Source organism: Ranitomeya variabilis, chromosome 1 (genome assembly GCF_051348905.1).
Source record: "Ranitomeya variabilis isolate aRanVar5 chromosome 1, aRanVar5.hap1, whole genome shotgun sequence".
NCBI lineage: Eukaryota > Metazoa > Chordata > Amphibia > Anura > Dendrobatidae > Ranitomeya > Ranitomeya variabilis.
This window is the reverse complement of record NC_135232.1, coordinates 1044468539-1044484815: the sequence shown is the minus strand read 5'-3', so window position 1 is coordinate 1044484815 and position 16277 is coordinate 1044468539. Positions and strand designations below refer to the sequence as shown.

General features: G+C 43.4%; 1 protein-coding gene across 2 annotated transcripts in view; it reads right to left on the bottom strand.

The window, feature by feature from the left end:
* Positions 1–714: 714 nt before the first annotated feature.
* AASDH (aminoadipate-semialdehyde dehydrogenase) overlaps positions 715–16277 on the bottom strand; it is a 58666-nt gene continuing 43103 nt past the window's right edge. Inside the window, exons 12-15 of one of the 2 annotated variants that reach the window (XM_077279726.1) lie at positions 15376–15539; positions 13720–13845; positions 2739–2870; positions 715–1889 (exon numbers count right to left, since the gene is read on the bottom strand). In XM_077279726.1, the coding sequence (XP_077135841.1) occupies positions 1503–1889; positions 2739–2870; positions 13720–13845; positions 15376–15539 (809 nt within the window). In that variant the 3' untranslated portion in view covers positions 715–1502. The remainder of the gene's footprint in view (positions 1890–2738; positions 2871–13719; positions 13846–15375; positions 15540–16277) is intronic. The other variant, XM_077279727.1, reaches the window with a different exon arrangement.

The window sequence follows — 16277 nt, the reverse complement described above, 5'->3', positions numbered from 1 at the left end:
CGCCAGCATTGAGTGGCCTGAGCCCTGAGACCGCGAGTTCCGACACCACAAGAATGGTGCCAACACAGGAGGCGAGTATAAGCTTTATTATTTTATGGGGCCAAGAGTAGGGTATGAAAAGAAGTTGTCCAAATAGTGGAAAACTTTTTTAACTATTCAGACATTCAATGGGGTTTGTTTGTTTTGTTCCAATACCCACAAAGGAAATAAACATGTGCATAACAAAAGATGTGTAATAATTGTCTGGGACAAATACTTCATTTTCCAGAACAATTTAAAGAAAGGTGCCACCACTTTTCATCATGACTGTATACCATGAAGGGTCCCAGGATGGAGGACACATACACCTAGAAGGGGCACAGGATGGGGGACGTTACTACATAATGAAGGGGTGACAACAATGTCCTTATAGGATTTAGAACGCAACAAGGCCCAATACATCAGACCAACATGCAGGGGGGGGGGGGGGGGGGTCCCAGGACCAAATGTTGCACCTGATCCTATTGGACTCTAGTTATGCCACTAACTCCAAAGTGATTTTTGGTCAGCCACAATAAAGTTAGAGCAATAGCACCACTTAAAGGACAGGCGATGAACGAAATTTCAGTGTGGAGAAGTAACACCCAGAAGGAAAAGTCATGGCATTATGGAAATCACTGGATGAATAGACATGTTAATGATATTCAATTGATGAAAAAATGGTCATTAAAATGTAAAAATATCTCATCTATTTATTCAGCATCGAGTATGAGTGCTATGTGCAGTATTACACGCACTTATATGCCTTGGCTGCTGTCAACGAGGTTATTAATGGTTGTCTGAGGAATGTTTTTCCATGCTCCATGTTTTTCCATGCTCAATGTTTTTCCGTGCTCAATGCACATGGATATGCAAATTATCAAGATCCACTGTTGGATCTCACTTTGCAATAATTGCAGCAACAATGACGTCCCAGATGTGCTCAATGGAAGACAAGTCCGGAGACCCTGCAGATACGACCTTGGAAACTATGGAGAAATGGCAGTAGCACTGGTTCCATGACCAAATCAATGTAATGCTGAGCTGTTAGTACCTGGAATGAAGACTAGATGGGACAAGCTACTGTACATTCTGTCAGGAAGGACTCTTCATTGCCCTCACAATGCTGCTCTACAAGGCCATTGAACAAAGGAAGTCAGTAATGGAGGCTGGAAAGGAGATCTATCCTCTTCAGCGAGGAGTGCTGGTTTTGTCTTGAACGCAATGACATTCAGATTTTGGTCTCGAGACCACGTGCACAACATCTTGAAGTGGCATTCACAGGGGAACACTCACACCAGTCCTACTACCTGGATCATGTGTTTCAATGGCACTATATTCTCTATGTTTCAAAAAGATGTTGTAATTATTCAGAAGACCATTGCAAAAAATCATACAATGTCTTGTGAAGGATGTTCGCAACTTTCTTTCGCAAAGGGAACTATCCAAAGATTCACAGGCGATCCAACCTAACTCTCTACAAATCATTTTTCATTTCTGATCAGATCAAAACAGTAAACATAATTGTTCCTGCATCCAACAACGAGCTGGCAGCCATACACCACCGGGGAAGAAAATATCTCTCCTGCCAGTGCCTGCTGACTGATGAGAAGTCCAGAATCAGCCTCTAAAATCCACAAATTCCCATCTGTAGAAGCGACCGCCAGCAGCTCAGTGTTTCCAGAGTGTGGACTGGGAAATGTAAATGGAGTTGTATACACGCGGGAGCTGGTTTTGTATCTCCATAATAATTCAGCCTCAGCACTACAGCAATAGATGTAGCCATCATGTGAGCCAAATGTGACATGCTCGGAGAGGGTGGAGACACAAGGAGAGGAGAAAATAGGCCCTTCAGTAGAGAACTGCCAGAGCTGAAAAAAAAAAACATAGTACGAAATTAGCAGTTTACAAATGATTTTTAATTTACCGTATACACTTGTGTATAAGCCGAGATTTACAGCACTTTTTTTGTGCTGAAAATGACCCCTCAGCTTATACACGAGTCATTGTCCAGAAAGTCAGCAGGGGAGGGGAGCGGAGCAGCGGCAGGAGTCGGCGCTGTGACATCATACTCACCCTCCTCGGTCCGTCGCTTTACGTCCCTGCATCTCGGCTGTCCTGACGCAGCAGTTCTTCCTGTGCTGAGCGGTCACGTGGTACCGCTCATTAAGGTAATGAATATGTACATGTCTCCACTCCCATAGGCGGATTTTGTTTTCCTTCGGTTTACGTGGTACTGTAAACTCAGGGAAAACTGCTGCGAATCCGCAGGGGCCAATCCGCAGTGTGTGCACATACCCTTATAGTCTGAAAAATAAAGTATGTGACAAAATCTTTATCCATGGTAAAACAACTCCTTTAGAATATCATGGGGAGCACAGACACTGCGTATTATGAAAATTCTGCTACTGGAAAAAACACCTTTGCTTTGTGCAAGCCAGTAGGTAGATCTTTCCAGGTAGTCATTGAAAGGTGCCACTACCGGGAACTCACAATTTTTATTTTATGAAAATTCTGGCAGTTCCCTTTTTACAATAAAGGAATTTGTTTTATGAGGGGGAGTGCGGTTAATGCTTGATGAATTCCTTACTGTTTTGCCTACAGAGACAATAAATATCTGATGATTCATGTCACATACGTTCATCGTTGCCCTATCGGCTTTCATTAGCACACCTGGAATCCATATCTTCTCCTGTATCCCTCATCCCAGCGTTTCTCACCTTTTCACCCATGTGACTGAAGCTGTAGAACTTTGCATCCACACAGCCAACGAAAACCTGATTCTGGTTACATAATGGTGACGAAAACAAGGGTTTTCCTATGTCAGCCTTCCATACAGTTGTTCCTTGGACCTATAACAATACAATGTGACTCAGAATAAGGAGAAATACTACAATTACTCACAGTCTATACGCCTTTACCAAACTGTGTAATTAGTAATATATTACAAAGAACAATGGAACTAAGTCAACCACAACTAAAATATAATGCGCGTATCCCTGGGGGTCTAACTTCTCACATCTTTCATGTCTTTGAGGGTTCACATTTATCTATGGTCCCTTTCGATAACGTTTAATTTTTAGCAAAATACAATATAAACCTTATGACTCCCAATATTTATTTTGTGTGTAGCAATTTGCTAAGCAATAGCTGAACTCTCATATATACATGAATGTGCAAGAGTTTTAGGCAAATGCAGGAAAAAAGCTACAAAGTAAAAATGATTTAAACAAATATAGTGTTTACAGTTTAATTTTTATCAATTACCAAAAAGCAAAGTGAATAAACAACAGAAATCTAAGTCAAATCAATATTTGGTGTGACATCAAAACAGCATCAGTTCTTATAGGTAGAGTTACACACAGATTTTGAAGGAATTCGGCAAGGAAGTTGTTAAAAAGATCATGTAGAACTAACCACTAATCTTCTCTGATTGTAGACTTTGTTGATGTTGAAATCAGGGCTTTGTGGGGGCCATATCATCACTTCCAGGACTCTGTTCTTTTTTTATCCTGATGATCGTTCTTAATGGGATTGGATGTATGTTTGGGGTCGATGGCGGGCTGAAGAATACATTTGGAGCCGTTCAGATGCCTCCTGGATCATGCATGATGGAAAGGTATCTGTCTGTATTTCTCAGCATTGAGGACACCATTAAAGGGCTTGTGCACTACTAGGACATCCCCTTCTCACTCCCATTGTTTGAGCCCGATAAAATAAAAACACCTTGGTCATAGAAAAAAATTTAAATTGATAAGGGCTCTCCAGTGAGGGGGCATTTACCCCCCATCTCACACAATCTTCAGTAGGAGAAAGAGCTTATAATCTACAACACTCCTTGAAGTAGAATTACACAGTTGACATATGGCGTAAAGCAACTTAATGGTAGCTAATAAGAAGTAACAAAACTATTTAAAACTTTGTTTGAAGCCCAGACTCCCTGGTGTGGATAGGTAATTAAGATTGGTATATTTGCCAGGAAAAAACATGAAGTCTGGGGTTTGTTTGATAAAAGGAGGGGAAGTAGGCTTTTCTCCGGGATGAGCTGGTATGATGAAAGAACTTCCCCAGACTTTGTGTCTCCAATGCACGCTTATGAATATTGGGGTTAGTATTGATCCGATATTGATAGGACATTTTCAACTTCAGGATTAATAGGGGAAGAACATGAATATTTTTCATAACTGTGAGACGTCCCAATCAGCCCCAAATAGTGTTCAGATAGTGGACAACAGCCATGCCATGGTGCCTGTCTGTGAAAACGTAAAATCACAATAAAAAAGTAGGATGTCGATATTGAATGCCTGTGATTGTCAGTAGAGAAGATATCGTGAATGCTGGGATTCTCAGAATTTTCTGAAGCTGAAGCCACATCTCATGGCCATATCAGTGTAGGCCTGATCCACGTTAACCAGACGTTTTTGAAATGGATTGCTTCCATCCGCTAAGCTGAGCCATCTGTGTGACCAGCGCTTCGTAAGTCTTTGGTTAATCCTGTTTATTTTATGCAATTGTATATACTGTATTGTTTTGTCCCCCCTTGTCAAATCTTTTGAATTTTTTTATTTTTATACAAACACTCACTTTCTTTCTGGATTAAAATATAATATTTAATCCAGAAAGCCATACGCTACCTGGAACCAGGCATCCAATCGGCCTAAACTATTGATGGTAGCAGCTAATAAATCTTTCTTGGGTTATTGTGGAGTTAGCAGTGACCGTACTGGGGGTATATACGGTACATACAGCTCTGGCAAAAATTAAGAGACCACCACATCAAAACCCTGTCATGGGCAGCCCAATCTCCAGACCTCAACCCCATTGAAAAACCTCTAGAATGTAATCAAGAGGATGATGGAAAGTCACAAGCAATTAAACAAACAAAGAAGTACTGCTTAAATATTTGCGCCAGAAGTAGTGTGAAAGACTGGTGGAAAGCATGCCAAGACGCATGAAAGCTGTGATTAAAAATCATGGTTATTGCACAAAATATTGATTTCTGAACTCTTCCTGAGTTAAAACATTAGTATTGTTGTTTCTAAAGGATTATGAACTTTGCATTATTTGAGGTCTGAAAGCACTTTATTTTTATTTTGACCATTTCTCCTTTTCAGAAAAAAACCCAAAATGTATTACTTGGAAATTCAGAGACATGTTGTCAGAAGTTTATAGACTAAAAGAACAATTTATATTTTACTCAAAAATATACCTATAAAGAGAAAAATCAGACAAACTGAACATTTTGCAGGGGTCTCTTATTTTTTGCCAGAGCGGTATATTACATGCATTAGAATAGGAGGAGGTGTATACACAATATGCTCACTGTTAGTTTCCAAATAACAGGCCTATTAGTGGAAACAGCCTGCGGCCTCCTCCGTAATAGGTCAGTTATTATTATTTATTATTATAGCGCCATTTATTTCATGGCGCTTTACATGTGAGGAGGGGTGTACATACTAAAAAACAAGTATAGTAATCTTAAACAATACAAGTCATGACTGGCATAGAAGGAGAGAGGATCCTGCCCGCGAGGGCTCACAATCTACAAGGGATGGGTGAGGATACAGTAGGTGAGGGTAGAGTTGGTCGTAAAGTGGTTTGGTCGATCGGTGGTCACTGCAGGTTGTAGACTTGTCGGAAGAGGTAGGTCTTCAGGTTCCTTTTTGAAGGTTTCCACTGTAGGTGAGAGTCTGATACGTTGTGGTCGAGAATTCCAGAGCAGGAGGGTGCGCGGGAGAAATCTTGTATGCGATTGTGGGAATAGGAGATTAGAGGGGAGTCGAGAAGGAAATCTTCTGAGGATCGGAGGTTCCGTGCAGGTAAGTACAGGGAGACGAGGTCACAGATGTATGGAAGGCATAGGTTGTGGATGGCTTTGCATGTCATGGTTAGGGTTTTGAACTGGATTCTTTGGGTAATGGGGAGCCAGTGTAGGGATTGACAGAGGGGGAGGCTGGGGAATAGCGGGGGGACAGGTGGATTAGTCGGGTAGCAGAGTTTAGAATAGATTGAAGGGGTGCGAGACTGTTAGAGGGGAGGCCACAGAGCAGAAAGTTGCAGTAGTCAAGGCGGGAGATGATGAGGGCATGGATTAGGGTTTTTGCAGATTCTTGGTTGAGGAATGTACAGATCCGGGAAATATTTTTGAGTCAAAGTCGGTGGGATATGGAGAGGGCTTGGATTTTTTGTTTGAAGGAGAGATCAGAGTCAAGGATTACCCCAAGGCAACGAGCTTGTGGGACTGGGGAGAGTGAGCAGCCATTTACGTTAATGGATAGGTCCCTTGGGTGGGGTCGAGTGAGATGGGGGAAAGATGATTAATTCTGTTTTGTCCATATTAAGTTTTAGAAATCTAGAGGAGAAGAAGGATGAAATAACGGACAGACATTGTGGAATTCCGGTTAGTAGGGTGGTGACTTCTGGTCCAGAGATGTAGATCTGTGTGTCATCAGCATAGAGATGATACTGAAAACCATGGGTCTCTATGGGCTGTCCCAGGCCAAAGGTGTAAATGGAGAAGAGCAGGGGGCCTAGGACTGAACCTTGCGGGACTCCGACAGATAGGGGGCGTGGTGAGGAGGTGGTGTGCGAGTGGAAGATGCTGAATGTCCGGTCTGTTAGGTATGATGAGATCCAAGATGGGGCCAAGTCTGTGATGCCAAGAGATGAGAGAGTCTGTAGTAATAGGGAGTGGTCCACTGTGTCAACGCAGAGGGCAGGTCCAGGAGGAAGAGGACAGAGTAGTGTCGATTGGCTTTTGGTTTGTAGGTCATTGGTGACTTTAGTTAGGGCAGTTTCAGTGGGGTGATTCTGCCGGACGCCAGATTGTAAGTGGTCAAAGAGGGAGCAGGAAGAGAGGTGGGAGGACAGTTGTGTAATTGTCCTAACAACAGGGGCAGCAGAGAGTTGTTCGAGACAAAAAGGTCACAGCGTGGTGGGTTTAGCCTGGTGGGTTTAACCTGACCCCACCAGCTGTGAAGCTGTGATCTTTGATACACCTATGCTCACCTCATGCTGATGCCGTTCCAGCACTTGTGTTCCCGGGGCTCGCTGTCTCTTCCTCTGAACGTATACATAATCAAGAAAGATGAGAGCTGCGGCTGGCCACTCACTTCTTCTTGATCAGGAACACGTCCGAAGGCGGGTACAGTGACGTCAGTGCTGATTGGGCGTTGGAATCACATGTCATAACAGCATGTGAGCCCAGGAAAGGAGTGCAGACACCGGTGGAATGGCGAGGCACAGAAGGTGAGTAAATGTGTTTTTATTTTATTGGGGACCAAACATGAGGGATGAGAACAGATTGTCAAAGCAGTGGACAGCTCATTTAATCCTGACCAAATTACCAACTCCATTTGCTGAAATGCAGCTATAAACTTGCAAGCATCCTCCATCATGCTTCACTGTAGCATGCAGACCCCTATTGAGCCAATCTCCTGCGCACTGATAAACAAATGCCTTTTGTTACAGCCAGATATTTCACATCTTGACTCACCGATCCAGAGCACCTGCTGCCTTTTTTCTGCACTCCATCTCTTATGTTTTCATGCATAACGGAGTCTTGTTTCCAAGTGCAATTCTTCCATGAAGACCACTTCTGGACAGACTTCTCTGAACAGTAGATCGGTGCAGATGATTCCCACTGGTTATTGGTAGTTCTGACCTGATGGCATTGCTGGACATATTCCAATTTCAAAAATAGTAAGTATGATGTGTCTTTCAAAAAGATCCCTTGACAGAGAAATGGGTCTACAATCCTCACCGTTGTCCATTTCTTGGTGCTTCATCAAGAGCAAGATCAGCACATCTTGAAACCTCAGTCTGCTTTAAAATCTTTGCCTGGGAGAGAACTTGCTGGTGCAGTATAACCACCAATGCCGTGTTGCTCAGTGATTTTCATATTGCCCACACCTGTTACTTGTCACAGGAGAGTTTGAATGAGCATCACATGCTTGACACAAAGTTGTTTACCCACATTTTTGGAAAGATGGCAATTTTGTAGAGCAAATTTTGGGGTTTTTTCATGAAATTATGTCCAATTTGCCATTTATTTCGTTTCTTTTTGTGTTGTTCCAATGCACACAAAGGAAATAAACATGTGTATAATAAAACACGTGAATTGCAATAATTTTCTAAGAGAAATACTTCATTTTCTGGAACAATTTCAAGGGTGCCAACACTTTTGGCCATGACTCTATATACATATACACCCACATACAAATATGAGAGAGTGTATTAGTGAACTAACATCATTGTGAATATTTTTCGAACAGTTTTCTTGCAAGTGAAGCATTATCTGTGCCTTAGTAGAGTCTGTAATAACCTGTGGATGACACGTGCAGGTTTATATGTGCTCAGTTGCATGTGCCACGCACATTAATTTCATTAAAGTGCCATCGAAATAAAAATCATATTCTTATTAAAAATTGCACAGTATTTCTACAGCCAGCTGAACGCATATGTGCCGCTTTGTGACGGGAAGATCTAGATCTGTCGGTGCACATCACAGGTTCAAGTTGTACTATGTTATTGGTGAGTTTAAGTGCTTTTTCATTTTATTGTACACTAGCTGAAGAGCTCGGCGTTGCCCGGGCATAGTAACTAACCGTAGTTAGTTATAACAGATTATAATGAAGAAAAACAAATTGTCGCGGTTGAACATAGCAACTCTCCTGCACTGGTACACAGAACACAACCGATGGCATTCTGATGTAGCAAAAGTTTTTTCTTTAACACAATATTAACCCCTTAACGACTGCTGACACGGCTTAACGGCAGCAATTAAGGGGCCTTATTCCTCCTGCACCTCACGCTCCTCCTTTATACACAGCGCTTTTCTGCGCCAGCTTTTCTCCTTTATAGTCGCCTCCTCCGGTAGCACCTCACACTCCTCTTCCATATACAATTGGAAACACTAGATCCCCAGAGAAATTGCACTAATTGCAATAAAGCGTATCGTATACACAGCCTACATCTTCTGCAGCACCACACTTTTCTCCTTTAGACCTCATTCACATGTTATTTGGTCAGTATTTTTACCTCAGTATTTGTAAGCTAAAACTTGGAGTAAAACAATCAGAGGAAAAGTTTATTAGAAACACATCACCACTTCTGTATTTTTCTCCCACTCGTGGTTTTGGCTTATAAATATTGAGGTAAAATACTGACCAAATACTGAACGTGTGAATGTGGCCTTGTACACAGCCTCCACCTGCAGCGCCTCACTCTTCTCTATGCACCTCACTTCTCTCATTATCCCCCTGACATGTCTCGTTTTGCCCCTCACATCTCTATCCATGAGGCTCCTCCCTTTCCCTTGACGTCATGCCTCACAGGAGCAACTCCATTCTAGACACCACAAAGCTAGATGTGGCCTGTGCCTGCTATATGCAGTGGGAGTGGCTGGATACATACACTCAGCTCAACATATATACATATATTTACATTTTCACTCTGTCGTGTCTTTGCAGTGTGGGAGAAAACCCAAGGAAACATGGGGAGAACATAAGGAAATTCCTTTTGGACGTTGTCCTTTGTGGGTTTTGAACCCAGGACCCCAGTGCTTGCTACAAAACAACAGTAATGACCACTGATCCATTCCTTTTACAACCTGCTTGTGATGCTGAAAATACAGAGCACAGTAGGGTCCACAAAAACCATGCTCCCCCTCTCTTGTAGTGATTTATGGGAGAAGATGCAGCGGTGAATGATAAAATATGCTGTGTGAATAGCAGGCCACTAGTGGGAGCATAGATGCCTCTGTGGTGCTCTGGGGTAGCTGGGCGGGTGGGGAGGAGGATAAAAAGAAGAATCTGTTTTTCTATGGCATCAAATACTTAGGCTATGTGCACACGTTGCGAATTTTGATGCGTTTCCACAGCGTTTTTGGACACGCAGAATTGCATCATATCCACAGTGTAGTGCACAAGCAATGTTAGACAATGGGAAATTGAGAATTGGTGTGCACATGCTGTGGAAAAAATGTGCAGATTTGCAGCGCTTTATTTTCCGCAGCATGTCAATACTTTTTGCGGATCTGCAGTGTTTCTGCACCCATTGATTACCATTGTGTCAGGCGCATCCGCATAAAACCACAGCTTTAAAAAGATCTGCGATTTTGCTTTTGAGTTGGGTGCGAGAATCACTGCAGATAGGGAGGAGGAAGAGTGTGTGGGCGGAGTGTGTGGGTGTGTATATCGTCCGATGGGACTACTAGTCCCATCCGGCTATGCCTGCTACAGTTACAGCTAGACGGATGATGGGATCGCAGTAGTCCCATCATGCAGCTACTGTGTTAAAAAAACCCCAAACAAAACACATACAGTACATACAATATACAGTATCTATTCACCATACACTTAGTCCCTGAAGCCCTCGATCACCTGAAAAATTAATAACGAGTGTTCCACGACGATCTCCCGTGGAGACCAGTCACATCGCCAGATGAGCCCGCTCTACAGGGGCTCCGGTGATACACTGACTGCAGGTAATTCTCCACACTGTATCCCTCCGACGAGTTCAGCAGAATTCATACTGTCACTTGCGGCACTGCTACGTGGGAAAATTCTCACGCGGCAGTGCCGTAAAGTGAGAGTGAACTCATTGAAGCCTCAGTGATATCACTGGTGGAACCATTGTCTCCTGTCAGTGTGTCACTGGAGACCTATAGAGCAGTCACATCTTCTGATGTGACAGCTCTATAGGGGAGACATCCTGGGACACTCGTTATTAAATGGACTACATCAGACCAGGGAGTATTTGTGTTGGTTTATTATTTTTTCATTTTTACAAGAGATAGAGGGTGTTGCAGGAATTAGGCGTAACAGAGATGGCAAAACTGTGTTGTGTTTTATTTCATTAAAATACTTTTTTCTGGCTGTGTCTTTATTTAACCCTTTAACATCTTTAGGATTAGTAATGGATAAGTGTCTTTTTGACACATCTCCATTACTAAGCCGGCTTGATGTCACCTTTCAATGAAAAACCTCCTATTACTCCATATGCCACTGCTACATGGCAGTGGGAAGAGAGAGGCTAAGTGCCGGAATTGGTGCATCTTACAGATGCGCCATTTCTGGGGCGGCTGTGTGCTGGTGTTTGTAGCCGGGGGCAGTATCCATGGTCCCCTCCTAGGCTATGAATATCAGCCCACAGCTGCCTGCATAGCCTTTTCTGGCTATTAATTATAGAAGGACCCCACGTCGTTTTTTGGGGGGGTCCCCCTATTTTAATAGCCAGTAAAGGCTAAATATACAGCTACGGGCTGATATTCATAGCCTGGGAAGATCCATGGGTATTAACCCCTTCCCAGGCTATAAACATTGGCCCCCAGTCGCTGGCTTTCCCTCTCTGACGCAGAAAATTGTGTGGGAGTCATCACCATTTTTTTTTTTCAATTTTTTAAAAACAATTAAACAGATATTGCGTTTAAGGCTGGGGGTCACACTTGCGAGAAACTCGCACGAGTTTCGCACCTCAATACCCGACACTGCCGCCGGCACTCGGGACCGGAGAGTGCGGCTGCATGTATTTCTATGTAGCTGAACGCTCCAGTCCGAGTGCCGGATACTGAGGTGCGAGACTCATGCAAGTTTCTCGCAAGTGTGACCCCGGCCTAAAACGCAGAGTGTGAGTGGGTGTTTCTTTATTTAACTCTTTATGTACCATTTTATTATGTTTATTACTAAACCGAGATTGGTATTATAAATCTATCCATTATCTATCTTTCTGTGTGTAAAACATTACTCTTCAGTGGAGAAATGAAGAGGTTGGACAAGAACTTACATCACAATTTTTTTTTTTGTTAAATAATAGATCTTTATTCAGCTTACAAAAATGCATACAAAACCGCATGAAAAAACGCATGAAAATTCGCATCAAAAAAGCGTGGATTTTTACCTGAGTTTTCTGCCAAGAGATGCAAAATCTGCACAAAAAATTCCACAGGCAAATCTGCAATGTGTGCACATACTCTTAGGTGATGTGCACACGTCAGGATTTCTAGCAGAAATTTTCCTGACAAAAACCGGACATTTCTGCCAGAAATCCACATGCGTTTTTCTCGCGTTTTTGAAATCTTCAAAATTAATGAACATGCTGCTTTTTTTTACTGCGATGTGTTTTTTCGCGGGAAAAAACACACCATGTGCACAAAACCTGCAGAATGCATTCTAAATGATAGGATGCATAATGTATGCGTTTTTAATGAGTTTTTATAGCGTTTTTATCACGAAAAAAACGTGAAAAAACCTGAACGTGTGCCATACCCTTACAGTGAGAAAAAAGTATTTTGTACAATAGAAAAACAGAACTTAATATTTGGTACAGAAACCTTTGTTTGCAATTACAGAGGTCAAACGTTTCATGTAGTTCTTGACCAACTTTTCACTCTGCAGCAGACATTTTGGCCCACTCCTCCATACAGAGCTGTTGCAGATCTTTCAGGTTTCAGGGCTGTCATTGGTCAACATTGAGTTTCAGCAACCTCCAAAGATTTTCTAGGCCATGCCAGAACCTTGTAATGTTTTTTACGGAGCCACTCCTTAGTTGCCCTTGCTGTGTGTTTCATGTCATTGTCATGCTGGAAGACCCAGCCATGACCCATATCCAATGCTCTTTCTGAGGGAAGGAGGTTGTTGGACAAAATCTCACAATATATGACCCCATCCATCCTCCCTTCAATACGGTGCAGCCATCCTGTACCCATTGCACATAAGCACCCCCCAAAGTATGATGTTTGCCCCATAACGCTTCATGGTTGGGACGATGTTCTTTGGGTTATACTCATTCTTCTTCCTAAAAACATGGCGAGTGGAGTTAATACCAAAAAGTTTTATTTTGGTCTTATCTGACCACATGATCTTCTCCCATGTCTCCTCTGGATCATCCAGATAGTCAACGGCGAACTTCAAACGGGCCTGGACATGTGTTGGCATGAGCAGGGGGACCTTGCAGGCCCTGCAGGATTTTAATCCATGACGGCGTAATGTGTTAGTAACGGTAATCTTTGAGACTGGTCCCAGCTTTCTTCAAGTCATTGAACAGGTCCTCCTGTGTAGTTCTGGGCCGATTCCTGACCTTCCTAAGAATCAGCCTTACTCCATGAGGCGAGATCTCGTATGGAGCCCCAGACCGAGGAAAATTGACAGTCATCTTGTGTTTCTTCCATTATCTAATAACTGTGACAACAGTTGTTGCCTTCTCACCAAGCTGCAATTGTCCCATAGCCCATCCCAGCCTTGTGCAGGTCTTCATAAGAGACAGCTCTTTGGTCATGGTGGACTTTTTAAAGACAAACTAACATGTCTGTGAGAGCCAGAATTGTTGCTGGTTGGTAGGTGATCATATACTTATTTACTTATTTCATGTAATAAAATGCAATTTAATTATTTAAAAATCATACCATGTGATTTTCTGATTTTTTATTTCTAGATTCTGTCTCTCACAGGTGAAGTGTATCTATGATAAAAATTACAGACCTCTATTCTTTGTAGGTGGGAAAACTTGCAAAATAGGCAGCGTATCAAATACTTATTTTCCCCACTGTATCTAGGAGCTATCATATTCTAGTTAGCCACAAGTAAGATTGCTTTTATGACTGGGATTGAACAAAATTAAATACAATTTTCCAGGTTAGGCAATTTGAGCACTCACACCTACCAGAAAACCAGAAGGAAATGTTCACTGCAATCATGTACTCACTGCGTTAAATGCCAGCAGTCGTCCTCCGAGTGTCGCTACGTATAAGTGATGTGGCTTGGTACTCAGACAAGGAGAAGAAAACACGGCTCCCCCCTCACAATGAGCTTTCCAGACACACTGCTTTACCTGCAATAAAACATCTCATAGTCAGGACTTACAGGAGTTTTCTCATCACTTGTCTTCCAGATCGCACTGCTGCTCTGCCTCCTGCTTGTTCGGGAAGATTGACAGTTTGGACAAGCAGTTGAGCCACTGGTCCGAGCTACGTACTCTCCATGCTTCTAGGAGGGCACAGTTGCCTCTTAAAGGGAACCTGTCACCCCCAAAATCGCTGGTGAGGTAAGCTCAGCATCATCAGGGGCTTATCTTATTCTGTAATGCTGTAGATAAGCCGCCAATGTTACCTGAAAGAGGAGAAAAAGACGTTAGATTATACTCACCCAGGGCCGGTCCCGCTGCGGTCCGGTCGGATGGGTGTCTCCGGTCCGCTCTGGCGCCTCCCATCTTCGTTCCATGACGTCCTCTTCGGGTCTTTACGCCACGGCGTACTTTGTCTGCACTGTTGAGGGCAGAGCAAAGTACTGCAGTGCACAGGCGCCGGGCCTCTCTGACCTTTCCGGCGCACTGCAGTACTTTGCTGTGCCCTCAACAGGGCAGACAAAGTACGCCTGCGCCGGAGCCGCAGCGTAAATACCCAAAGAGGACGTCATGGAACGAAGATGGGAGGCGCCGGAGCGGACTGGAGACACCCATCCGACCGGACCGCAGCGGGACCGCCCCTGGGTGAGTATAATCTAACGTCTTTTTCTCCTCTTTCAGGTAACATCGGCGGCTTATCTACAGCATTGTAGATAAGCCCCTGATGCCGGTGAGCTTACCTCACCAGCGATTTTGGGGGTGACAGGTTCCCTTTAAGCATTGGAGGAGTGAAGGGGCACTAAAGTGGGGGAGATCCAGGGATCAGGGCAGGTTGAGAGCTCCACTTACAAGCTTTATAGCAAAGATCTTGCAAGCGCTGTGCTCCTTTCCTAGGAGACCGTCCACTGCTGATAGAATACAGTAGTGGCCAGTATCCCTGGCACTGAGCCATAAGCAACAAAAGTACTTTTTTTTTTTTTTTTTTAAAGTGTATACATTTTTAATAGCTAGTAAACTACAAAGTAGTATTGCCAATATTTACACACATGGACAAAATTGATATTCAGTAAATTTAAACTGAAAATTACTTTTGTCAGCTGCAAGTTATTTCTATGACATTTGTGTGTTTTTCTTAAACCCAGAGCAAAGCAACAGGTCTAACCACTGAGCCAGCATGCTGCAAAGCAACAGGGCTAACCACTGAGCCAGCATGCTGCAAAGCAACAGGGCTAACCACTGAGCCAGCATGCTGCAAAGCAACAGGGCTAACCACTGAGCCTGCATGCTGCAAAGCAACAGGGCTAACCACTGAGCCACCATGCTGTCCTATCTATAGTACACTGCTAACCAGTGAGTCACCGTGGTGCAAAACAGTGCTATCCACTGTATACTATATATACTTAAAAGAGACTCAAAATGAGTAAATCTACAGATCCCTTACAAGACAGCTCATGTCCATCATGAAAATAATTAAACTCAAATAAAACAATTTCAGAAGAAATATTCATCAATCCTTACCTCAATGTCCAGGGCGTACAAGTACTGATCATGTGACCCGATAAATGCCAGCCCGGACGTGGGATCTACGGCGGGGGAGCTCTTCACAGCATTGCCGGTGGTGAAGATCCAGTGCGTATCGCCAGTACCCCTCCTCAGCACATAGACACGGCCGTCATAGCAGCCTGCAAAGAGACCACCGCTACTTACTAATAACCAACACTTCATGTCTTCTGTAGAAACGTGTAATATTATCATGAAAATACCATTAGGAAAAAACTGTATATTATAGGTGCAGTCCCCTACTCCGAATTATATAGTCACAGCTGGGAATATTAGTCTATGTGCAGACAGAGGCCTCTACTCATCACGACCGGCAGTAGTTGGTCAGAGTCAGGCGCTCCGGATTCATTAAGAGGCAGCTTGCCTAACTCATCCAGAGCTGTAGCGTACCTTATGCCAGAAATCCTACTCCAGTCCCTGACTGTAAGACCTCTGGCATGGCACATGGAGGCACCCGCCACTTGTCAAACACTCTTGATTACAGTAATTAAGAAGCATTTGGCTCCGTTCACCAAGGCAGAAGTCTTAGGGTATGTGCACACGTTGCTGATTGGCAGCTGTGGATTCGCAGCAGTTTTCCCTGAGTTTACAGTACCATGTAAACCTATGGAAAACAAAATCCGCAGTGCCCATGCTGCTGAAAAAAAAGCGGAAACGTAGCGTTATTCCGCAGCATGTCAATTCTTTGTGCGGTTTCCGCAGCGGTTTACACCTGCTCCTCAATAGGAATCCACAGGTGTAAAACCGCAGGTGGAATCCGCACAAAAAAAGCAGTAAATCCGCAGGTAATCCACAGCGCGGTTCACCTGTGGATTTACCAAAATCAGTCCGAAAAAATCCGCAACACTTTCTGCAACGTG